Below are 26496 nucleotides of genomic sequence, written 5' to 3'. Positions count from 1 at the left end.
TTTTAAGAGGGGCAACTTGCACTGAGATTTACCGAGTGATTGTATGTTGGCATTAGGGCCAGTGTATTTGAGCTAGAAAGTAAAGCTAGTAATAATCAGGCAAGGAAATTGAGTAAATTCTCTCCAGCCTCCCTGTGGAGATTTAAAACGGTAAATTATATCAGGGAAGAAAAGGACGAATCTTATGTTTCTTTTATTCTTTTCATCCTACTGAGTGGATAGACTATTAATAACAGAGGCAGGAAGGGTTTTTTTTTTTTTTCAATATTCATTTTATCTTCTTACAGCTCCTTTAAATTATGTAAAACAGATTAATTTCTTATGTCAGGCCAATGAAATCAATGGAATTACACCACTGGCTTGGCTGCGACTCCTTCAACTAATTGCTTTATGAATATAGGCCTGCATTTGACTCCTGTTGCAGTCACTGGCACTTTTTTCTGTTGATTTCAGTGAGGTTTGGATCAAATATATATTGCAGCCAATATAGCATCATAACCAGACATCATAGAACCCAATATAATGATTTACACAATAGCATCCATTGTAAACATAGTGCAAGCTGCAAAATAGAAGACATTTTTATTCTTGACTATATAGATCAAGCAACTAGAAGGGACCAGCACAGTGACCCAGGATACTCATAAAACCTTTAAGTTGCTCTGATAATACATGTGACTTATAAAGCATTTGAAATGAATACGTGAGTGCTACTGAAGTAGGATCCATGTTCTTTTGATCTACCAAGGAGTTTTATTTATTTTTTTTTCTTCAACAGAACTTAACATGGTTTGGTATTCCTGTCTGCCTCTGACTTCCGCAAATCCATTTTCTCCTGCAGGTCCAGGATGCTGTGAAGTGCCGAGTAGTGGATCGTCAGGAAGAGGGCAATGGAGACTCAGGGGGGTCATTTCAGAACGGACATGCTCAGCTAATGGTAGGGAAAACTACCACCTGTTATTAAGTCTACTATTAAAGGACCTATGGGCATTTTTAACTGATAAACAAAGGGCTCTGTCCATCACAGATTTTGCAATCATCATTCTTTTGTCCTTTAAACCTGTGCTTGAACAAATGGAGCACTTAGCATAGGCTCTTTCACACAAATCCAGTTTCTTTTTGTTGTGATATTAAGGGGCTCAAATTTACGCACCAGGTTTTGCAGACGCCTTGGTGAGAGCCTTTCTTTCCCAGAAAACACAGAGCCAAAATATACCTCCTTGGTCTTCCAGACCTTTTCATCCCCATCATGCTGCCTTGTCCTAGCTGAAGCTAGGAGGCAGTAGTTCAATACTGTTTTAATCACAGCGTGTTGAGTCATTATTACAAAGACTCTGTCTCAAAGGGAATTGTTTCTCTCAAAAGCACATTTGTTTACTTTGCTTCACTGGGAATATAGTTTAAGCACTGTAAACCTTGATCCTGTTGTGCAAGTCCTTTGCAAACAGCTTAGATAAGGCCATAGAAGAATAAGCTATGGGGAATAGTCTTGCATCTGCTTCAGTGTTACGATGTAGATGATATACGAGGCATTTGATTTCTGAGGTTGGGGCAAGGGCATCAGAACAATCACAAGATTTGAACAAGTTCCAAAAACGTCTAGTTAATATTAGACCTATATCATAAGCCAATGGTGTTTTTTCCTGACACTCCTGTGCTAAGCTAAGCAGCTTATGCTTGGGTACAAGGTCTCCTTTCAAACAGCACAATCTTTAAGTCAAGACATCAAGAGATATATAATTCTACCACACCTCATAGGTATTTGTTAAAAACAGGTGCCTCATTTCTAATTTAAATGCATAGTCTTCTCGCTTTCAGACAGGGTCTTGCTATGCCTATTTACGTGTAATTAGAAAGCCCCTGGCGTGCCTAGCACTTTCGCTCCTTCAATAATAGAGACTATAATCATATCCAGTTTCAATCTTCTTTTCAATAAGTTAACACACTGAGCTTTTCTATTCTCCCTCTGTAAGACATTTGCCTTCAAATTATTTATATAATCCTTTTCCACATGCCCTTCAGACTTTCACCATCCTTTAAAAATGTGAATGCTGTAGTTGTTATTCTATTGTCACCATCCCAAGCACTATATTCTGAAGTTTCAGATTTTTGCCACTCTCTACATCTCCCTGTTTTCATTCGTTGTCAACCACCTTGCAAAATTCTATGTCAGCTTCAAGTTTTTTAGCAGTGAGATTACATTTACTTCTGCACTGTTGATGGATGTGTTGAGAAGTAGGGAGCTTACAATCAGTCTCTCCACATTCATACACAAAAAGCTCTGGAATCTAGATGTGAATGATGGCTTCTCACTGATATTTTTAGAGGGGTGCAATGTTATTTTATAGTGGCTGAGTTGTAAAATAACCAAAGAAATCAAAAGCTTTGCAGGATGGCATTTTTGCCATTACCTTTTCCAGTAATCTCCAACTCTGCCCAACAAGTGAAAAGAAGCTTAGCTGAGTAGAACTGTTTTCCACAAAATCATGTTGACTGGTATTAAATATCCACCTATCTTTTATTTATTTATCAGTAGAACTAGTACAGTCTGTTCAGTTACATTTTTCTGAAACTCCTATCATGAAAATGAGATTATATTTTTCTGTGTCAACCCACTTCCCCATTTAAACATTAGTTCAGTTTTATTTCTCTTCTGTTCTTTTCAGATTTTTTTGATATCCCAAATAATTTACTAAGAAATTTGCGTCAAGAAGGTTGAGATAATTCCTCAACCAACTCTTCAAAAACTCTTGGATCTCAATCTGCTATTATTAAAGTGTCTGTCCCAGGGGATGAGGATTTTTTTTCACAGTCTTCTTAGTATTAAACTGGAATGCATTTAGTCACATTAATACAGTTATATTAAGTGTCTTGTTTCTGAAATGGTACTAGAAATAATCAGTGAACTCTTCTACCTTTTGCTACTCTGTGGCCTTTCCATTATTCCATGAAAACTCATGGCCCACTGTGACTCAGTGTATCCAGCTCTTTGAAATGTTATCTGCTAAAAGCTTTAGAGAAAGGATTAGCTCATACTGGGAGAAAAAAAGGAGTTTCATTTGGCTGTACAGACCGCTTGAAAAAGTTATTCAGCCTTTGTGCCTGCAGGGACCATTGATTTTATACACTAAGGGTGTCAGAAGCAGAGACTTGTTTCCACTTAATATGACTTGGTGATAGATCACAAGAAAGCCCTGTGGGTGTGGAGGGTTCTCAGCAGCATCCCCAGACCTTTTTAATGAGAGGAGGGGAATCCACTTAGACTAAGTGTGGGATGATATCCCCAAGGCAGATCAGGCGAGGAATCTGTCCCCTGTTTTTTAGGAACATGCATAAATGTGTTCCAAGGAGATATTTTAATCTGGCAGCCCAGGAATCCGTGTATGGATGAGCAGATGAATCCAGGTGAAAAGCAGTGCTACAGCTTTACAGCTGCCTGAGGTTCAAAAGCTGCAGGTGGAAAAAAGTGGTCTGTTTGCCACGTTTCCAAGCCCAAGCAAAACGTCTCTCCTCCACTTTTCTGGCAAAGGTTCTTTCTGCCTCACTAATTAAAGTGTATCTTTGCATTTTCCACGTGGCTTGCTTTCCCCCACCACCTCCTTTTGACCACGTCCTCTGTGTTCTCTGTCTTTCAGACCGATTTTGAGAAGGACGTGGATATGGCTTGTAGATCAGGTGAGCACATCACAGGTGAGAATCAACAAGTGACCTGGTTTGGGGATTGAACTAGGCCATTTTTTTTTTCCTTTCTGTTTTATTTGTGTGTGTGTCTCAGTGGCTTGCATGTACTGGCGTGGGCTGCCCTTACTCTCAACCCTGGCCAAAAAAAAGCAACACCCCTAATTCTCCCCCATGCTTTGCGTCAGCTGTTTCCCTGTAGCTCTCTTGGCCTTTTAACTAAGGTTAAGCCTTGCCTCCGAGGTGTTACTTCTTACCTATGGCCCATGTAACATGGTGGCAGAGAAGAGCATCAAGAAAGAAGAGATTGGATCCATCTCTTCCTACTGTGGTTCTTCTTTGCTTTAGCAACCCCTGCCCAAGCGGCTCACACTGGTCACACCAACCTCAGACACCTCTGTGCTCAGGAGAGGTGTCTTTGAGAAGGTCTGGAACCTGAAGAGCCTTCCCACCACTCCACCTGGCTCCATGCACACTTCTAGTGCAGTTGTAAGCTGCCTGTACATGTGGAGGCGGGTCACGTCTCTCCTTCGCCTGCACCTTTCCGATGTGTGTTCAATCACACACATTTCATGTTGATCCTAAAGATCTGCATGAGTCAAGAGTCCCTTTCCCCAGTAACTTTTTCTCTCATTCCCCTGAGGATGTCTGTGCCGTCTGGATTCTCCTTTGCTACCTGTTTGTCTCTGCAGGTTTTTTTCCTCTCCCGGTCCTGGCATGCCTGACCATTTGACTGGGTTTTTTTCCCTTACCTTTTGTAGATATTTAGGCTTTTACCCTCCCAGATTTCTCCCCTCTCCCAAGCAAGAGAAATACCAGCTTGCTTGGTACTTGCATATGATTCATATCTTCCAAACCAGGATCTTCCATAAGCCAAGGACAGTGCATACTGGGTGTTCAGTTACCATCATGGGGAAGCTGTTCTTTTTCTCTCTCTCTTACTTTTCCTTTCCATTCCCTTTCTTTCTTTCTTTCTTTCTTTCTTTCTTTCTTTCTTTCTTTCTTTCTTTCTTTCTTTCTTTCTTTCTTTCTTTCTTTCTTTCTTTCTTTCTTTCTTTCTTTCTTTCTTTCTTTCTTTCTTTCTTTCTTTCTTTCTTTCTTTCTTTCTTTCTTTCTTTCTTTCTTTCTTTCTTTCTTTCTTTCTTTCTTTCTTTCTTTCTTTCTTTCTTTTCTTTCTTTCTTTCTTTCTATCTTTCTTTCTTTCTCTCTTTCTTTCTTTCTCTCTTTCTCTCTTTCTCTCTTTCTCTCTCTCTTTCTTTCTTTCTTTCTTTCTTTCTGTCTTTCTTTCTCTCTTTCTCTCTTTCTTTCTCTCTCTCCTTCTCTCTTTCTCTCTTTCTCTCTTTCTCTCCTTCTCTCCTTCTCTCCTTCTCTCTCTCTTTCTACACACATCTACCTGTCCCTTTCATTTATCTTTTTCTTTATCTAATCTATCCTTTATTTATCTGCTTCTAATGTATTTATCTGTAACTCATCTCTTTCTCTCTATCTTGCAATCACTTATTTATCTCTGTCCTCAGCTGTCTGTCTTGCTGTACCTGTTATTTGTGTCTATCTCTGTCGACATTTATCTCTGTCACTGTGTTTCTGTGTATTGTCTGTCACTGTCACTATCATTTATCTGTCTAATATCTATCTATATCTTATTTATCTTTTCCTGTCCTTCTCTCTGCCTCACTCCCTCTCTTTATGCTTATCACAGTCACAGTATATTTATCTCACTTATCCCTGTGATATCTTATTTCATGGTCTCTTTCAGTACATTTATCTCTTTTCAGGGTCTGTCCATTTTTTTCTTTCCGTTTCTCTGTCTCACACTCTCTGATCTAATTTCTAGCTGCCTCCCTCTTCTCATTTGTCTTCCTCCTTCCTTCTTGACACCAAAGATCTCAGTTCCAAAAAATCACGTGCGAAAAATGGGCACGTGAGACCAGGTCTGACTTGAACGCATGCTCAACATACATCCAGGGTGGGTGTTGGCACGCACAACCAGCTACACAGCCAGCAGCCCACCTTGTGCTGGAGACCAAGGTAGACCCTGGACTCCTGCAATAACGGAGCCTTTCTGGATCTGCTACTGAGTTTCTTGCTCCCAAATTGAGCTTCTTGGAAGAAAGGAAGGAGCTGACTGGCTTCAGGGCAGAAGACCCTGGATCAGCAGCTTGCTATCAGCCTAGACTTCCCTTCCTTTGCCAGCATCCCAGCTGTACAATTTGTTTGTTGATGTCTGCCTGAAGACATATTCCTCCTCTGATAAAGTGCTGTTAGTCTGCACCAGGCTAAGTAGTTAATAACAGTCCCCATTTCAGAGACCTTTCTATATGATGCATTGTCCTATGCATTCTGCTTATTGGATAATAAAAAATAGAAATCCGTCCATTGTTTTCTGGCTGTCACTTCTCCTGGAGGCACCAGCTCTTGTGTTATGATGGGTTGGAGATATGTCTGATACCGCTCATAACCTCCTCGCTTAGATTCACTGATAGGATTGGGTCCATGGCTCAGTGTCAAAAGCACACTCTGCTCCATGCTTGGAGACTGCCAAGTGCAAACCTCTCCAAACCTGCTTTCTGCAGCTGATGTGAGTGTGGAGAAGAGCCTGAATCAATAAACCTTACTGACACTGCCACGTGAAGGGTTTGACACTGGTAACATCTTCCTGCAGTGTATGCTGTGAATGCACTGTAATGCTCTGGTTTATCCTAGTGTGTCCTCTAGCAATGTCAAGGTGACCACAGCTGCCATTGGTACACCCAGTGTGTTTAGCTTTAAAAGCTTTTTAAAAGTCCTTTTACTCTACTTGGTGTCCTTGTCATCCTGCCCTGCCTGCTCTGTAGTCTTTGAGGGGAACTCTGCTCTTTCAGCACCCATCACTCCCAGTATGAGTTGGCAGAAAAATTAGTGTCCTCAGTCCCAAGGGGTGCCTGTGTCGTGTCCTGCCTCTGTCCTAGGTGGAGCAGCTGAATAGTATCAGGTTACCCCAAAGATCCTTGTCTCTGGTCCATTGAGAAAGAAGACGTAAAAGGACCTTCTCTTCTTTTTTTTTTTTTTTTTCCTTCTGAGATGGGTGAAAGGGGAACATGCATTTATTTCTCCTTTCCTGTGCTGAAATACTGGGTAAGTAGCCTTCAGTCCCGCACCACTTTGCCCCTGCCCCACAGTCTGTGATTTCCATCCCCTGGAGACATCAAGGCTGACGTCATTATCTTCCTAAGGTCTTTGTTGCAGCCTGAAACCAACTGAGCAATAAGTTCTTATGCCTAGAAAAGAAGCAGATGTTTTGTTGTGGACAGTGTGTGGGAACGAGTGTCTGTATGTCCTTTATATACCTCCTAATTGGCATGTTCACCTCATCCTCAATTTAAGGTTTTCCTCTCCTATTAAGGAATATTCATGGTAATCCTTTCTTTCCTCAAGGGAAATTGAAAAAGACTAAATAATTAGTTCTCACAAAAGCTTGCCATGATTACTAGTATGTAAGCTTTTTGGAGGGCAGTTAGAAATTCATAACAAAATGTGGTGTATTTTAAAATACTAAATTATTGACACTGAAACTAGGGAAAAGAGCAACCTGAAACAGTTCAGCAAGTTTAAAAAAAAAAAAAAAAAAAATTTGAAATCATTAATAATGCTCAGTTTCAGCAATTTTCTGAATCAAAATAATTTTTTACATGGAAGAAACCATTTACTTTAAAGAATTCTGCTCCTCCATAGGCTAGTAAGATGTGTGTATTTTATATATGTACATGTACTACATGTACTAAATATGTATACATGTATTTGCTTTTCAAGATACTGTTATTGATATGACAATGCGTGTTGGCCTGTTTGGAAGTTTTGGCCATGATTGGTTTGGAAAATTATCATCACAGAGAACAGTCTCAAAATTAGAAAGTTTTTTTATCTCTCTAGCTTTAGTTTTGCCTTCAGCATCCTGGATTTAAAACAAAACAAAACAAAAAACAGTGTAAAACACCTTTCTGCCACCATAGCCTCTTTCTGAGAGGTCCAAGGGAACATGCTAGCATGGTGTGGCTGTGATACGTGTATGGATGTGTTAACAAAAACCCAGGTGAGGTGCTAAGGATACTTATCTGTCTCCCTAGTGTTGAATAAAGACATCACCACCTGCAGGACCTCAACCATCACGGGAACACTGAAGCGTCCATCACTGCCGGATGAAGAGAAATTGAAACTCAATCACCAGAAAGGGTCATCAAACTTTAACAGTCTTCCAGCCAACGTCTCCAAGATGCATCTCCAGGGCTCACCACACTACTTGGGGGCCATCAACCTGAATGAGTTCAGCAATCACACACTTACTCTGAAGAAGGACAAGAACCAGCCTCCTAAGTCCATCTACATCTGTGATGGGGACATCTTCAAGAAGTTGGACTCAGAACTCTCCCGGGCGCAAGAGCAAACGCTGGACACCAGCTACGTCATTCTGCCTACCAACACGTCTACCTTACGGGCCAAACAACCCAAAGACGAGAGCAAATACAGCATCAATATTGACCAGATGCCCCAGACACGGCTCATCCACCTCAGTATGGCTACTGACCCGGGCTTTGTTGTGAAGAGTCCTCCACGGGAGCCTGTATCCATGACATGCAGTGAGGTTCAAGGTTCCCCCATGATACAACAACAGCAGCAGCTGGCTCCACAAAATATCTCCAACGAGTCACAGATTCCCAACAGCCTGTGTGACACAGGTGACTCAGGGAATTCGGGTGTGGTGTCCAAGAGTGAGACCGTCTCCACCCTCTCCATGAGCTCCTTGGAGGTGAGCATGTGAATCACTGTATTGTTCTCAGCCCAGAATGATACCCTGCCCTCAACACTGCCCACACCACGTGTTTCAAGAGAAGCACCTTAAGCCAACTGCAGCCCACCACGCAATTCCATTATGTTATCATGAAGGATCACTAACATGTGATACCATTTTGTAATGTAATGTTTAAAATCCCTGATGATTTCCACAGACATATTCCATTGCTGGATGAATGGTCTTTAGCCCTACAGGCAATGCAAAGTCCAATAAAAATGTTAGGTCATCAAAGACTGTTTGTTTTAATGCAAGGCACATGGCTTGCATTTCCTTTTCTCCCATCTTCTGCCTCTGTTCCCTGTTTTGATGACTTCAGACATGACGTAGATGAGAAAACCCTAGGTGTGAAATATCCCTAAGGCCTGTCCCACAGTGCTCTTATCATCAGAGGGATATGAGAGGTTTTCCAGCCCTCCCCTTCCAACCTGTGATAACTCTTTACATATTAGCAGTTCTCCCTAGACCTTAGATGTTACACTGGGGCCTGTCCCAGGGCATCTGGCCCTTTTCTTGCCTATTGTCAGAGAGCAGGTCTCGGCCATTGCTGTCCAAACTTCAGTCTCGGCTGACTGGTGCTCAAAAGCTCTGGTAGATCAGTTGGTTGATCTACTGCTCCCTCTCTGGTTCCCATTCTGTGAATGACCTGTAAGCTCATAACTAGGACAGAGTTTGAGTTGGCCGAACTCCCATGCTCAGCCCATGCTCAGCCCTCCTCAAGGCTCAGTATTTTTTTGGTAGATATCCCTCTAAATGGCTGTCACTTTCCACCATGAGAGAAACACGTTACATGTGTAGGAAGAAGGAAAAGGAGAAGGACTCTCCCTGTTCATAACCTACTGTGTGGTTGAATTTGTGCCCACTCACCAGCATCAACCCCTGACTAACCACCCATCTCATTTTCTTTTGAATACCCAGAGGCGGAAATCCCGGTACGCAGAGCTAGATTTTGAGGTGAGTACATCCCTTTCTGAATGTGCTTTTCTAGGGACAGGATGGGGAAAAGAAATGCTGCTTTCTTTTCTTTCTAGCACCTTTGCAGGAGTGCTGCCTTTGCCAAAGATCTTCTTCAAGGGTTTAAAACCAGTGGGTTGAAAGAGTTGTGCTGGGTGCCTAGTGAGGCTTACCCTGTGCAGCTAAACGAATGGGTGATTTACATTGGTACATGCTTAATTTATGGAGTAGTAGCTTCTGCATAAACATTTGTAAATCAAGATCTTACATCGGCTTGCCCAAGGCCTGTAACTTATCCTCTGTGAGCAAAACGCCTATGGAGATCTGATGGAGCAGCAGGTGACTGCACCACGTTCCTGTTTGGGAAGCACACATACATTTGGTTGGTGGCCTAAAATGCCTTGCCTTTTGCATGCAAGATCTGTTGCTTTACAGAAAGGAAGCTAATATGTCCCCACTGTCACAACCCTGGTCCTTCACACCTATTAATGACCCTCAGAATCAGCCTGGGTGGAAAAGGTCTATCCTGTATGTAGGGAAATGTCTGTCCTTACACCTGAGACAGAGAGTGGAAAGCTTTGAAAGAGCCAGTCCTCCACAGAGGGTCTGTGAGGCTACTGAGAGCTAGTGCAGCTATCCTGAGTCCAATCATAGCATCCTTCCTGGCAGAGCTTTCCTTTCAAACTGCTTGCTTATTCCGAAACAGAGTCATATTAAGGACCCACGAGGAATTGCTTCAGAGCTCCAGGTTGTGAGCTTGGTCTCAAATTGAGGCACGATGGCTACATCTAAGCTGATACGTCAAGTTGATTCCAAACCATTTGAGTCACCTTCTCCAGCACTTGGCAGAGCACAAGAAAGCCATATTCAACATGCTCTTACATGCAAAGGGAAGGCGTTATAGAAATTCTCCTTCTGGGCAGTAGAAAGTAGAAGTGAAACACAAAAGGGCCAAAATACAGAGAAAAGGAAATTGTGGAATAGTTTCTGAAGGAACTTCTTGTACCCAAACTCTACATATTTGAGTAAAGTCTTAACACATTTGCAAACGAGACATTCTGAGAACAGAGTAGGCATGGGGTCAGGCGTCACTTAAAGAAAGCCAGCAAAGCTTCCTAGGTCTACCTAGTAGAACATTGACAGTCAAGCACAAATTCTGCAGCATAAGCAGTTGGCAGTTGCAGGTTTAGAGTAAGCATAATGTCAAAAATCAGTCTTTTCCACTTTCTCCCACCATCTCAAAATAAAGGCAGTGCTGCAACGGGTCTTCAGTGAACTTTGAAAGTAGTTTAGGCATAGTTTAGGCATGCCAGATTGGGCCTGCAGGGAGACAGAGCTACATGATAATGTATTTGACTCTGGGGGGAAGATATGTACAGCTGAACAGGGTTTGCTGACCTGTGGCCTTTGTGTTTGCTTTAGAAAATCATGCACACAAGAAAACGTCACCAAGACATGTTCCAAGACCTGAACAGAAAACTTCAGCATGCAGAGAAGGAGAAGGAGTCTCCAACAACGGACAGCAAGGTTAGTCAGACACTTCCAGAACCATCATCTCCTAGAGCCCTCTAGGAGCTCTAGTGCCTCTAGAACCATCATCTCCCAGTGCCAGCAGAAGCACGGGAAGAAACAGGAAAGTTTAGGAGCTCTCATTGAATACTCTACCTTGAGTTTCTCTCCATGCATGTTGCAACAAAACACGTGCAGCACAAAAGACGTGGAGAGTCACAGAGGTACCACTAGGCTTATCTACAGAGTGATCAGCAGCCCAAGAGAATGTCTGTCCTCATCTCTGTTCATGGTGAATAGAGTCTGTGTTGTCTTTGTGTTTGTTCCCCACGTCTGTGTCTGTTCTTTACATTCCCTTTCATGTCATCTCCAAGTACCCCTCATAGCTAGGAACTGGAAACTAGAACACCCTTAAGGAAATCTAGGTGACAAGGGGAGAGAGCAGAAGGTGGGGACAGCAGGAATCATCTCCCTCACACAGGGACTGAGTTGGAAGCCAAGGCAGCAGTGGTGGGCATAGCTATTTAGGAAAGCCACAGGAATGGGATTTAAGCTGTGATGATGTGTGAAGGCAACACTTCTTGGGGACTGCATGCTAATTAAATGTAGCATAGGGGTATTTGTGGCAGGTGCTCACCATCTACGTGGCTTTCCTCAACAGGAGCAAATTTCCAGGGCAAGAAGAGACTTTGAGGGAGGCAGGCTGAGGGAAGTACCTTGCAGCCTTTCAGAGAGGCAGAGATTTGGTGCTAGAAACAGATATCAGGAGCCTGTGTAGTTAAGGGATGTGGATAACACAAATAAGGCAGTGCAGGTTGATGGCACCTCCTCCATGTCTCAGGCCATGAGGCCTGCTGGGCAAGGTTGCAAAGAAGTGTATCTGCTCCAGCAGAAAGGAAAAACGAGTGGCAGAACCAGATTGACAGTAAGAAAATAAATTTGGGTTGTGCCTGCACTCAGGAGAGAAGCAAGGTGAGCTATTTATAACATTCTCGGTCATTTGCAAGCAGAGTCGGATCCAGGATGCACAATCGCATGCAGCATGGCCAAGGCGGGACTGGTGGGGCTTATTGTGATGGGACTCACTTAGAGACAAGACCAGAGCTCAGAGGGTGATGGAACAAGAAGCTTAGTCTGGTTCTTTGTGGAAGCAGAGCACTATAGAACCTTTGGTCTGCATTTGGATCTCACAGCGCTGAGCTCTGGAGATGTGGTCTTAGCAAATCCTGCTTTTATTGTGTGTGGCAAGGTGTCATTTTGGTCAGTGTTACAGAATGAGTGGGATAGTGAATTTAGCAGGCAGGTTCAGATCAAAGAAGCCTGTGTTAGCCCAGAATCCCAATGCATTTTACTAAATGTCATCTCTTTCCTTTTTTTCTATTATTTAGGTATGACACAGCTGTAAAATCAAAAATGCTTAAATACCATGTAAAAGCTGATCCATGGTATGTTTGCAGGAGGGTTTTGTAGATTGAGATGTTTTTGAGCATTTCAGAGATGCTTCTGTGTAGAATTAAAGCTGCCAGTGTCAGCATCAAAGAGCTTTGAACTGCTGGCAAGAAGCTGTGAAGGTGGCCTTTGCATATTGACTGAATCTTTTTCAAGTTGTAATTTTCCCTTGGATGTAACCAGACAGGGGGAGCTTGCGAAGATCAGTATTGGCAAGTCAGTAGCGGGTATTGGTTTAAAAACATCCAACAGAGTACAAAGAAAAATAAACAGCTTTCTTCACCCCTTTTTCTACCATTTGCTGCTGAGGACCCGACTGGAAATCGTGCCCCAACTTCAGCTTGCCCTGAGAAGGCAAACTGCAGATACCAGGGATTAGAGTAACAACAAAATAAATTTTTCTCTTTTATATATGTTTAGGTTATAAAACGATGGAGTATTTCCTCTGGTGGAAGTGATAAAACTAACGTTAGCGTAAGTCTGGCTTTCATTTTTCATTGAAGAGCATTGTAGACCTGTCCCAAACCCTTCCATGACATATGAATCCAAACCCGTTTCTTCACCAGTAGGAAACTCCTTGCCTTGTGGGCATGAACAAAGTCATACGGATCCTGGAATGCCCTTGAACCCTTTCACACCTAGCATCATAGAGCAGAAGGGATGTTCACTGGGTCTAGTCCGTCTGCTTGCATTGCTGTATCTTCGATTTCCCTTTTAAATAACCAATCACAAAGTCAAGCCTCCAAGTCTCTCTCCAGTCCTGCCAGTTTCCCAGCCTCTCCTGGCAGCATGTCCCATTGTCCGTAGTCCTTTCCAAGATACAATACTTTTCCCAATCTTCTTGCACTTCCTCTCTCCTCCTTCAACTCCAAGGTCAGAAAGGTGCTGCTGAGACTTGAACTAAATGTCTGTATAGGACACCTCTTTTGGGAATTCCTAGAAATGGTGCTGGCTATTTTGAAGGATTGGTTTGGGTTTTGATTTTAATGAAATGCTAGTCCTCTCTGTACCTTAGTGCACTGTCCAAAACTGATTACCCTCTCACTCTAAATACATAGCTCCTCTCAGATGAACTACTGCATTGTCAGATTTGAAGGAAGCACCAACGGAAGAACAGAGGGAAGAAACAGACCTTCTGTCTCTTTAGGAAGAGGGGTTGAAAATTCAACCATCACATGTGTTTACTATTGAGAATTCCTCCAGCTTCAGTGGTAAAACATGTTTTTTAAGGTGTCTTCAGCAAAGACCTGAAGGTTTGTAGCAGCACATAAATTCCTCCTCTCTAAGTATTCTGACACATTTAAACTTTAGATAGGTATTACCGCAGTGTACACTTGGAAAATAAAGAAGACTGCCCTTTGCCCACTGTCCCAGAGTAGTTACTGGCAGAGCTGGAAATATAATCAGGGACTCCTGCATGTTTGAGCTGTTCAGCTTTCCTCCTTTACAAGGTCCATTTCTGAAAGGCATTACTGATGCAGGAATGGCCCAATCCCTGTCAAAGGCAGCCTTGACAAATGCTTCTGGGTTTGTCTCTCAGCCTTTGAAACATGTTTGGGGATGAATTCTGCTTTCCCCTCACCCAGTGGCCAAGGATTCCTTGCTCCCATTGGAAGCACGCCTAGATATTCCTGATTAAAATCACATTGTCCAGCACAATCCATGTTCTAAGCACAGAGGACCACAGATCCACCTGCATTCAAGGCTAAGCCTCCTCACCTCTGCAGCAGAGTAAAGAGGTCTCACTCATTTGTGGCTTTATGAACTAATCAGGAATGTAGACACTATTTTCCAAAGCTAACTTTCCAGTGGTAGGGAATTAAGATATTATCAGACTGACACACAGCAAGATCTGATGACTGCAAGTTGAAAAGTAATTTTTTAACACACTAATAGATCTCTGTATGACCTTACCGTGGGCTATGGTAAATTTTCTCTCTGTTGCAGTATTCAAGTTCAGATGAGGCAAGGAAGATGGAGATATTTATGAAAAGTCATCCCTTACTCAAGATGAAGTTACAGCATTGTAGGCAAGACTCCTTTGCTCCTGTTATGCTGCAAAGAGTATCTCGGGAACAGTTGGGTTTACTTCACTCGTCATCCTCCCAAATGACTTGCAGCTAGCCTATGTGTGCAGGTTGCACACTGTTGCCCCTTCCATTTTATCCCGGACCAAACTGGAAGCTGGTGTAGACCCTGAGCAGGACACTGAATGAGCTATGTTTGTGGAATACTTATCCCCTAGACGGCTTATTTGCAGTCAGGAAGCATGAAAGGAACCAAAGGCTTCAAGACAACCACAGTAGGATGTGCATCAAAAACCCCAGCCATCCATACCACAAATCCTAAGTGATTAAAGTTAAAAACTCTCTTGGTGCCTAGGATCCACCAAGCCTTCATTTTTAAGGTTACAGTAAGTAGCGAATGGCTTCCACCTAGATTGTACATATCTCTTCATAGCACCTTTAAGGCACATTTTGCTGCCCAAACTGATGCATATTGAAACATTAGGTTGGTACTGACTCAGACAGCAGTCCTCCTAATCACATCCATCACTTGGAGTTGTTCTTGTACCTGATTTCTGCAAAAAAAAAAAGAAACCTCCCATTGTGGGAAACCTTGCTGCGAGTTCGCTTCTTCATTTAAAAGTTTACCCTTTGCCTGGCAGACTGTAGGCTCCAACATGCAATTTTTTTCCCCGCTTCCTTCTAAATACACACATTTCCCACAGCCTAAATTCTTGCAGCTGAGAGCTCTTCACATTAAAGCAGGGTAGTGGTAATTTTCAAGCTACTTTGTACCACATGGGACATATTTTCCTGCGCAGATCTGTATTGTCAGGGTAAAGCATCTCCAACACTACTCCTCCCTGTGAGTTAATTGCTAAAGAAATTCCAGTGCTTGAGCTGGACATTGGGAGGGGTTCACATGCTCTGCAACAGCGTGGTGCAAAAGTGGAGGCTTTGCAGCCTCTAAAGGAAGCAAAGGCTTTGTTTCTGCTGTGCTTAGTGCCAGCTTTGAAAGCAGTGGAAGTGACACTCCCGCCTTCCCCCTCGGCAGGAGTCCTTTGATCCAGCTCCATTAGAGAAGTTTGAATCACATACATATTCCTCTCTTCTTGCCAGCATCTGGCTTTGCATTCGTTTTAAACAGCAGCTCTTTACTTGTGCCGAGGTCAGCGAAAGCCAAGCTGAACAGAGCTCTGCAAATTTCTCCCATTTGTTCATTCTTGCTTATTAACTACTTGCTATGTTCAGCTCTCTGCAGCTCGAATGGCTTTTGCTTTGGCTGGAGCCCTGTCCTGGAGCTCACATACAGGATCTAAACTCAGGTCTCAAATCCAGTCCCATCTTCTATTGGTCATGAAAAAGCACTTGCTCCAAAACCCGGTGGAAAAAGGTAGAAAGTTTTTTTCTGCCTTTCTATGACTTTTTCTTATTTCTTTCTAGACAATGTTTCTGTCTTGATTATTCACTTTCTCTTCTCAGGTTGAGATTTTTCTTAGCTTTGCTCCTCGGACATCTGCAGGATATACCAATTCCACCAGCACTTGCTTTGGCATCTCACAGGGTAGTGAGAAAAAAGGAATATTGATCAATATTGCAGCTTATTCCTAGTCTGGGTGGTGTGTCTCCCTGCTGTGCTCTGCTGCATGACAGAATTAGTCCCTTGCTTGCTGACTACCTGTCCTTTTGGTAGCTGAATGGGGAGCCTGCAGCTCCCTGGTGGCAAAATTTGATTCCTGTCCATGGGAACCTCTTTGCATGGGCTGAGGCTGCGGGGTAGAGGAGCTCAAGTGGAGGTGGTTGTGCCAAACTTGGGCTCATTCCTCACTGAGGAATTCAATTGGGAGGCTGTGCTCCTCCTGCTGTCAGCTGCGTGGCCCTCCATAAGGAAAGCTCCACTCATGGGTAAGGTGTCTCCTCTGCGCCACGTGTTTAATCCTCTCTGCACTTCTTAAAGGCTTTAGTAACTGGCAAATTTTAAAAGACCTATTGGGGTAACTTTTATTGGGAGGAATGCTACATAAAGTATAATAATTACTGCAATAAATTCTGTTATGAAAATGATGTCAAACCTTAATTTGTTCGGCCATGAACCATCTGTCAGCTACTGGGTTTTCAAATATACCATCAATCAGAACTTCATCTCCTCCTGTAGGTCATCTGGTACCTTGTGTCCCAAATATCAGGCATCAGTTACTCTGTATTGCTCAGAGAAGCTTCCTACCCCCTGTATCCTCTGTACCAGCAGTCAGTAGCTGCCATGCTCTTTGAAGCTCTCCAGCTATCAACTGCTCCAAAATCATGCAGTGGCCGCCAGCAGATTGAAGCCCCTGGATGTTTAGACTGGTTAAGAAAGGACTTGATAAAGAATCGTGCTTTGGGTGCTCTTGGTCCCCTCCTGGAGTGCCTAGGTGCCCCTGTGAGGCATGGGGCAACCTTGAATGATTTCAGCATTTTGGGGAACACTCAGTCCTCCATATCTGCCAAGTGGAGTGGACTCTTCGGTAGACTGTAAGCACTGTCCAGAAAGGGATGGTATGTTAACCAGCTGGGTTAATGGCAATAATAGCCTGGAGAATAGCCTGTTCCTCATGCTGATGGGACCACCAGCTTTCTCTGCAACCTTCAGGGAAGGGACTGTTTATGAGTCCGTGCAAAGAGCCCCTGAAGGTCTATGAAAGAGCTCCTTGATTCCGTGCCTGTCCACTTTCAGCTGTGCATGGCCTCTCCAGACTTTGGCTCACAGCGACCCCTACAGGTTCGAGCACCTGAACTTCAGAGGATACAGAAGCAGAAGACATATTTTTATAACTCAGCAAATGCTGGGTATTTCAATTTTCCTAACTGATTTCCATCAATGCAAGTTAAAACCACAATTTTTTTCTTTTTTTTTTAAAAAAAAAAAATACAAAATTCTGAACAAAAAGTCAGCTGCTTCCTTTTATTTTGCTTTTCTCCTAAATGAAAAAAAAAAAGAAAAGTGTGATTTCGTGGGTCAGTAGCATAAAATGAAGGAACTGCAGCTACTTATTTCAAACCAGGAAAGGAAAATTTATCATTCTGTAAAAAAAACAAGACATCGTTCCCATTTTCTGATCACTTTTCATCGACATTGATCCAAAGACAGATTAGCAGCGTGAGCCACATTTATCTTTCAGATTCCCTGCTATATGCTCTGAATAACTTCATTCTGGTCCTAGAGTCATCAATGTCATGGGGAGAGACCATTTGGGTCGTGAAATATCCTTCAAGTTGACACTAGAGGCAATGAAAACAGCATGGGAGCAGCTGGTTCTACGGGAGTTATCCCAGAGTGATCTGTAGAAAGCACTGAAATCCTTTTGAGGTTATTCAGGATAACTACGAAAATAGGATATTAAAAAAAAAAAACCCTAGACAAAAACACCAACAAAAACCAAAAAACAAAAAAACCCAACCAACCAACCAACCAAACCCACGAAACAAATACAAGGAGATGCAGCTTAGCAGCTTGCACATTCTGTTGGTTTTGATTGAAGTGTGAAATGAAAGCAGCCAGTCAGTCTCCCGTGCCCTATTTACACAATACACTGACGCCACTCCTACACGAAAGCCTTGCACTAGGATCAAGGAACTCTGGATGAAGCCAGCCTGGATGCTTGAAGGCAGCACAGAGTCACCACATGAAGCAGCCCGTGGTAGGGAGGTGCCTCGCTCCACCACCATCACCTTTCCATAGCCACCATGAGTCCAGCACAGGTGACTCCCTGCAGTCTGCCAGGACTAGCTTTAGACAGAGAGGGCTTTGAGGATTATCTCAGTGCACTTTGCTTCTCTTTGTTAGGGATTTTTTGGGGGGGGGGGGTGTTGGCACTGCATCTTAAATTCCTTTTGTCCCAAATCCTCTCCCTCTGCCTTAAAGACGTGCAGCCAAAATGAAAGCCACGACTGAAGGAAGGAGAGTTGGAATGCTACCAGGGTGATGAAGGCCTCCAGTTTGCCCTGTGCAGCAGGTTCTACCCCAGCCTTGGGTCTGGCCATCCCCTCCCTTCCCACCCCCCGACAGAGCAGTCTGGTCTGCCATCCTGGCACCAGGCAGGAACTGATAAACATTTCCCTTCCCTTTCCCTGATGGCCAGAAGCTCATGGGTTGTGTCAGGCCAGAGTAATTGCTCTGTCTCTGTGAGTTACTGGCAGAGCAGCCTCTGCTGCTTTCAGCTCCTGTCTCGGGCCATTCCTGGCTGTCTCCGAGGCGCCAGGCCCTGGGCCAGCACCGGCGCCTTTTACAGCCGAATTACACAACCCTCTCTCCAAGTTTTCTCTTCTTTTCTGTGCATAGTGAGGTTTTTCCCTCCTGTTTGCAAGGATTGCTAAGACCCCACAGTGGGGCTGGAGGAAAATGTCAGAGTTGAAGCATGAGCCCAGTTGCTATTTCAAGTGGCCAAGACCGATAAAAACCTTTTCCATATGGAGCAAAAGAAAAAGAGAGCTGTTCCCAGGAGCCTGCTACCAATTCCCAGGGTGCCTTTTGCCAAAAGGAGAAGATTTTCTCTTGTCTCCCAGCATTCTTGCCAAGGCTCAGCCTGGCTGATTGCATTTAACCTTCTCAGGGATCCAACTGCGCACTGAGTCGTTCTGCACCCGTGTTCAGATCACAGCCTGTGAACTGCTGGTGCACCATAGTGGACAGTTGGTGCATCCTACCCCTGAGATAGCACCTCCAATCACAACATCACTAGAGAAGGCTTTTTTTTTTTTTTTTCTGAGAAGTGGGAAACTAAAAGCAAACCTCCCTTCTCCATTTGCTGATTTCCTGAGGCTCCTTTTCATCTTCTAACTGTAAGTAGACATCTTTGGAGTCACTAAACCCACCACAGTCATAGCTAGATAACGCATCACACTGATAAGCTAAATAGAAACAACCATATGGGGTCAGATTCAAGGCCCCCTCTGCCTCCTCTCCATGGCAGAATAGAAAGCAGCTTGGAAAAATAAAAGAGCACGGCAAGCACGTGGTAATGCATCTTCAAAAAGATCCCCAAAACTCCAGTAATCTGTGCTCAGAGACCCCCTGAAGCAGAATGGTTTCACTTCACTTCATAGTACTGAATGAACGTTGCTTTTGTGAATGCTTCCACATGCTTCTTATAACTTTGGAAGCTTTCAGCATCCATAGAGCACTGTGGAAAAGTGTCTGTAATTCAGCGGGGCTCTGTGTGCAGGACCTGGGGTTCACTCTAGGCCAGGCACTTCTTGGTGCCTCATCATGCTCTGTAGTTCTTGTGTTGAAGGAGATGATCCCTACCATCAGTAGGCCTTTCCTACCACCAACAAGCCGCTAAGAGTTTCATAGACCTCTTTCACATGCATCCATAATCTCTTTTCAAGGCTGAAAGGTCCCAGTCTCTGTAATCTTTCCTCCTACAGAACATGCTCCATAATTTTGTTCATGGCTGTAAACTGGCCATCCTTATCACTTCTCCTATATCCTTCTATCAAGAAGCCCACAGAGTGCACAGAATATTCAAGATGCAGGTGCAGAGTGGAGTTATGCACTGGCATAGTGATGTTTTCTGTTTCATTCTCTCTTCCTTTCTTAATTTATCCAGTCTTAATGATTCACAACATTTAATGTCTGGTTTTTATCACCATTGAATAATTATTTCAATCCTTAGGTCTTGCTCCCCAGTGACAGGTCTGATCAGAGGCCGTTGTTGTAGATGTGAGCTCATAATTGTTTGGAGGGTTGTTTTTCCCCCCCTATTTCTGTTCCCTACATGGATTTGCACCTGCTCTCGCTCAGTAGCTCAAAAGCAGCCCATGACAAGAATGGCTCTGAGGTTTGCTGATCATGTTCAGTGTGCATGATCAGATCTGGGTGCATCCTCACAGCATGAGGGAGAGGCTGAAGGTCAGGAGTGTGGCAGACAGAGGGATGTTAAAACAGATATTGGCTGGGAATAAAGAACCTGATGCTGAAGGTGGCTGTAAATAATGCCATCAAAGAAGGGCTTTCATTGGAGGGAAAAAATGGAATTATTTATGAACTTCATGCATATCATCAGTTGTGCTGCCGCCTGTTAAATAATACAGCTGTGGACATCGGTAACTTTGAAAACTTGTGGTGTTAACAGCAATTGTGGGAGAAAACAGTGTTTTTCATTGAAAAGAGCTGGTCTGACCAAGCTTTTTTTGTCTTCACCTTTTGGGAAACTCTTAGTTTCATTCCATTTATTGCTCTATATGTGCTCTTGTCTTTATGCATACCTTCTGGCTGAATCTTTTCGTGGCAGACTAATGGCCTGCAAAAACACTGTAGGCAGAAGTTTCCCTTCAGGAAGTCTCAAACTTGTCTCATTAAGACACACAGAGAGATAAAAAGTTTTCCGATTTTTGCAGTCATTCTTAAATAAGATCCAAAATAGTCAATGGAATAAGTCAACAATTTTATCAGCTTTTCTGTCATACTAGTATTAAACAACATTGTGTTACATCATTAAGTAAACTAAGAGTAACACCAACAACACGTGAAAAGCTCTGTGTCATAGAGTTTGATGAAAACCTCAGCTGCAGGTTTCAAGAACTGAAGTGTTCTATGTTCTTTGAACAACACTTTTCCAAAATGTGATTTTTAACAAAACAATTCTCTTTCAAAGGACTTCTAAAAAATATTTTTTCTCCCTTTGAATTAAAGATAATTTCAGGATGTTTTCACTTCACATGGAGGAGACCAAGTTTACCTGGTTTATACATTTGCCACTCTCTAGCCACCAAATTACCTCACCCAGAGCCTTCTCCCTGTGAGCAGCTGCGGGGATGCAGGAGCAATTTCAAATATACCTTATTTTTATATGAAGGGTGAAACTTTGGAAAAGCAAAATTCATGACTCGGGTGATGAGATGAAAGCTGTCCCTATAGGGATAATGCTACAGCGCCTTTCCTATTGGCATTGCAGTATGGAGGTGGGATAAAAAACAGACTTCCGGAAGTAGTTTAGGAAAGGACAAAATCAGAAGCTAAGGCAGGTGGGTTAGCAGGTAGCAGATGGGTATTTAGGTGTCCTATGAGGCTACAGCAATCTCTGCAGCAGCCTGGAGTACAATCATGACACCACAGCCTACGTAAGCCTTCATCTCCCTTCAATCTGTACATTTTGGTGACAGCATCAGGCTGTGACACGTCCTGGGCTGCATGTTACCCGCATGTCTGTCTCCTCACCTTCTCCCTGGACTTCTTCTCTCGTTGTTGTCATCATCCACACAGCTGCCTTTCCTCCCACTCTTTCCGATAGCCACCACTTTCCTTTTGGCAGGTGGCTCAAAAGGGCTCTGTGCTCCTGTCACATGCAGGGAAGCCTTTTCTCACCCAGTGCTGGAGTGTTTTGTGGAGATAATTAACTATGAAAAGCATTACTCTTGGTGGGGAGGAGAAGCTTAGTGGAACAACTCATTTAAAATCGTTGCATGGACTCCCCTTCATAAGCACATTGAAGTGTACACCTGTTTTACAGAACCCCAGCTCTCCCCAGAGTCTTGTCTTGGAGCGTATCAGCAGAAACATGGAAAGATATTCTCTGGATTGATACCCATGGTGGGATGCTGGTGGGAGACTGGGCTAACGGCGGTCAATAAAGCCTCGAAGGCTTGGTGTAGAGTTGATGGAAATGCTTTCAGTTTCAGAGCTGACAATCCAGCCCATCAAACAGCAGGGGTTCTCTGGCAAAATAGTTAGCATGCTTTGCTGCAATTAAATAGCCTATAAATAGCTGCACTACATAAGGAATGTGTTCGCATCTATATAAAATGCTGTCGATGGATTTCAGGGGGGGGATTTTCTGTACAAGTAGAAAAAGGTCTTAAATTCTCAAAACCACGTTCAGTTTTTCAGTGGGAATGCAAGTGACAAAAACCTCAGCTGAAAGCTGACATATCTAGGCATTAGGTGACAGAAATAGCAGTGGGGGAAAAAAAAAAAAAAAAGTTTATATTTTCTTCCTGAAAATCAACAGTTTACACACCAAGTGCAATTTTCATTGAAACCTTGCTTTATTTTGGATCAAGAGTTTCACAGAAAAAATTGCCTTTGATATAAAAGAAGGAGGTGAAAAAATGGTACTTGTTGCATGGGTAATAACCTCTCTTCCTCTCTTTTTCTCTCCTTTCTTACACTTTCCTCCTGTTACAGCAAGAAAAACAGCAGACACCAAACAAGAGACCCTGGGAAGGAATCAGGAAAGTCCAGTCCCCACCATCATGGGTTAAAAAGGACATCGAACCTGTGGCACAGTCTCCCCTAGAACTAAAAACTGTAGAGTGGGAGAAAACAGGCGCCACCATCCCCCTGGTGGGACAAGACATTATTGACCTTCAGACAGAGGTCTGAGCCGAAAGGGAAGAAAGGGACTTTTTTTTTTCTGGAAAACAAATGAAACAAACAAAACAAAACCACGTTTTAAAGAAATGATTAAATTAAATCAGAACCGAGCGAGAGAAGTGTTTGGTTTCTTTTGAAACCTTTGGTAAGACGGAGTAACTTTTGTATTGTTCTCAGCAGAGAGGGGGAATATTACTTTATAGAGTATAGTAGCTGTAGGTTCAGGACAACATGAGCTTTCCCAGGTAGGACTGGAGAAAAAGTGAGCCTGGAAGAGACCGAGGAGGAGGAAGAAGGTGGGGAGGGGCTGCAGGGGACAAGCCCTGCCAAGATGCTTTCGGGCTGCTGCTGCCCGCCGGGAGCCTTCCTGCTCTGCCACGGGGAGGTGTGGAAGAACGCCCAGCAGCCACCGCGAAGAGCCAAGAAGATTGGGGTTGTTTGGGGACCACAAGAGGGGGACACCTGCGGCAGCCTCGCTGGGATGCGGTCTGGCTGTCGATCCCTGGGGGAAACAGCCTTGAGGGTCTGTGGCGCCCCTTGCCGATCCTCGTCCCCCGCCTCTCCCTCGCCAGCTCATCCAAGAAGGAAGGAGACGGGATGCACCAAGTGGTGGCCAAGAAGACATTCCCACTCCTGCGTGCCACGCCACGACCTGGCATCGTGGCACCCCCGCAGCGGGGCTCCACGGGGCCCAGAGGGGGAAGTGGTGGCATCATCCATGACCTAGGTGGAGAGGTAAGGTGGGGCTTCCTGCTCTCATCCCTCCACAGCAGAGCTTCTGCGCACCCTAAGGAGTGGGACAGGCACAGGTGGAAAGGACCACCTCCAAACCCTGCTCGCCCCGTCTCCAGGGAGAGGGTCGAAGGTGTTAGAAAAATAGACCAACAAGAAGAATGTAGGTCGTTTCATTGACTGTTAAATAGATAAACTCAGCATGGGCCTTGCAAAGGTCCTCTTGGCCTCATCCTTTTTTTTTTTTTCCTGTTATTTTTCCTTGCTTTCGGACTCAGATTTATTCCAAGCTGCCCCTCCCTGGAAGGCAGAGAGAGAAAGGGAAAGACAGATCTGCCAATGTACCTGGAGATATTTGGTATACAGAGATGTTGCCTTAGGACATTGAGACAAACTGACAACGTGAATAACGTCCACTTGGAAACAAACAAACAAACAAACAAAATAATCTATTTTTTTCCTTCTTCTTTTCTTTTCTTCAATAAAAAGAGAACTTGAAACCCGAGACCTTTCTTTTCTTTGGCTCTTGTCATTTCAAATGCCTTTCTGTGCTGTAGGACTGCGCAGGCATGGGGTGAGGATGCCACCTGCTGAAGGTGGAAGGCAAGTTGCTCCGTGGAAAGTTTGGGATGGTGGGAACACACAGCCCCTTCGCCGCTCACTTGCAATGTTTTGCTTAGTTTTATTCAGTTTGAGCTTTGATTATTTTCCCCTCACTGGCTCTTCTTCTCCTTCCCTGCTACCTGGAGCCAGCAAGCAGGTTTGTGGTCCCACAAGAAGGAAGAGGTGGAGCAGATCAGGAGAGCAGGACATTCCTCATCATAAAATACTGTCTTTTTATTTCACCATGGAAAAAAAAAAAAAAAGTTTTTTTCATTAAACATTTCTCAAGGCTATTTACAGAAAATAAGAGATTTACATTTCACCCCAAAAAGTGTTGTGCAATATTTTTTGTCATTAAAAAATACACCACTGACATTACATGCAGACTTCATTTTTCTTATCATTCTCAGCACTGTCTGTCTGAAGTTTGGAACAACTCTCCCAGCTTTCCAGATGTGCAGCAGCAAACCTCTGGTTGTGAGAGGCCAGATTGTGCCAGACAGCAGTAAAGCTTGATCAGGGTCTGAGTTATTACTGTGTGTTTTGGTCTCTTTTTTTTTAAAAAAAAAAAAAAAAAAAAAAACAACAAACCAAACCAAACCAAAATATTTTTAGGAAAAAGCTAGCAATGGATACAAGATGCAAAACAATCACTGACCCCAGTTGTGCTTCCCCCACTGAGAGGTGTTGCTTGACGTGCAGACATCTCTGCTTCAACTTTCCTTTGGGCCACCTGGGTAATCTTAAAGGACAGTGGCATTTACCTTGCCATTAACTGTATAATATGACGGATGGGAAGAAAAACTTTAAAAAAAAAAATAAATCCAAATAGGGAAAAAATAGGGAAACTGATTACTTATAAAAACTGTGATATTATTGTTCAATTTTAGATTATTCTATGAAACAGGAAAGCACAAAGGCCTCCCTCAGATGCCGGGTTGTATGATATTGTAATTATTATAATTACACATTATGAATTTTAGCATACAGATATCTTTCTACTGTGTTTTAATTCTTTTCTCTTTTTTTCTTTTTTCCCCCCTTCCCCTGCCCGACCAAGCCTGCCCTCGTCTCTCCAACTTTCCCCACGCACCCATTCACTCCAGCCGACTTGCAGGACATTAACGGTGTTATGTAATTACAGAGATAAATGTTTGTTTAATAACTGTTGATATTCGACTTTCTCTGCTCAGCTCCTCCGGTTAATTCTGTTTTCCCATGCCCTGCCCTGCCCCGTGCCATGCCTTTCCCCTCCTTCCTCTCTGTGTTCGTCAATTTTTTTTTTCTGTACAGTTTTCAGAGCACAAAATGAATGTGTCTTATTTCTAATAAAAGAGGTGTAAACTCTAGCCATGTCTGCTTTTTAAAAGCGCCCCTGCCCGCGCCCCACGTGTGGTTTGTATCGCGCTCGGGTGCTGGGAAACACCTCTCCTGGACCTGCCAGCGACCACCTTGGCTCTCTACTCTGGAAGAGCCACAGCCCAGAGCCAAACTTGCCCCCACGAGTGCATCTTTTTACTTTTAGATTTGTAGCTTCTTGACACCCCAAAAAATACCTCCCCTTTTGATGCACATTTCCAGGGCACGAGGAATTCCATTTCCTGTGCAGCGCAGCCTGCTTTTCCGCAGGTATCTCTAACCCAAACCTTGATGCCCCCCTTCTCATTATCACATGATGTGAGGAGCCAATATTTCACACAGATCTGGCAGCATTACTGGCATAATGATGCTGGGTTATACTTTCCAACGGGGCCAGGAAGACACTGATGCTACCCTGCCTGCATGCCTGCAAAGCCAACCTCAGCCTCACCTGGATTTCCCTGCCACCTCCTGCATTACCAGGCAGGCTGCGAGTAGAAACGTGGCTCAGCGCATGAGGGGGTTGAGGATATCACTCGTGAAAGATGACAAGAAATTAGTTGAGCTAGGGATTATTCACTTCCTTGGCGCTTACCCTTAAATGGCTGAAATCCTCCAGCAAGAAAATGTGTCCTTATATCCCTGACTCTGCCTCATCACCTGACTGACAGGTTTTAGGTTTATAGGCAGGACTGCAGGAGGCTTAGGGGCCTGTCAAATCGGATACAGGGTTGCTGCTGCTCTGCAGAGCCTTGATCCAAAGCCATCATGGCCTAGCAGGTCCCCAGATGTAATGACTTCTCTTGGCTGGCTGAAATGAATTGAATATCCTGAAACATCTGGAATGATCACAGAGGCATGGGGCTGCCCGGAGGCTCATAGCCTGGTCCTCCCATCCCTGAGCCATGATCCAACCCTTCATCAATCAGCAGTGCCTGATGGTGAGTCCCAGGGCTTCTCCATCCTTCCTACAGGGGTGTTCCTTACTCTACATCTCCCATACCATTATCCTATAGCATTATCAGGCA

The 26496-nt window shown here is 43.7% G+C and overlaps 1 protein-coding gene across 3 annotated transcripts in view; it reads left to right on the top strand.

The window, feature by feature from the left end:
* ADGRB1 (adhesion G protein-coupled receptor B1) overlaps nt 1-22783 on the top strand; it is a 199534-nt gene extending 176751 nt beyond the window's left edge. For all 3 annotated transcript variants that reach the window (XM_086466227.1, XM_086466228.1, XM_086466226.1), the window contains 6 exons: nt 842-937; nt 3636-3690; nt 7782-8461; nt 9422-9457; nt 10880-10984; nt 22586-22783. In XM_086466227.1, coding sequence (XP_086322353.1) covers nt 842-937; nt 3636-3690; nt 7782-8461; nt 9422-9457; nt 10880-10984; nt 22586-22783 — 1170 coding nt within the window. The remainder of the gene's footprint in view (nt 1-841; nt 938-3635; nt 3691-7781; nt 8462-9421; nt 9458-10879; nt 10985-22585) is intronic.
* The last annotated feature ends 3713 nt before the right edge of the window (nt 22784-26496 follow it).

This window comes from Leptosomus discolor, chromosome 5, assembly GCF_034619465.1.
Source record: "Leptosomus discolor isolate bLepDis1 chromosome 5, bLepDis1.hap2, whole genome shotgun sequence".
Lineage (NCBI taxonomy): Eukaryota > Metazoa > Chordata > Aves > Leptosomiformes > Leptosomidae > Leptosomus > Leptosomus discolor.
Note: the sequence above shows the minus strand (reverse complement) of the source record. Positions and strands in the feature narration are given on the sequence as shown.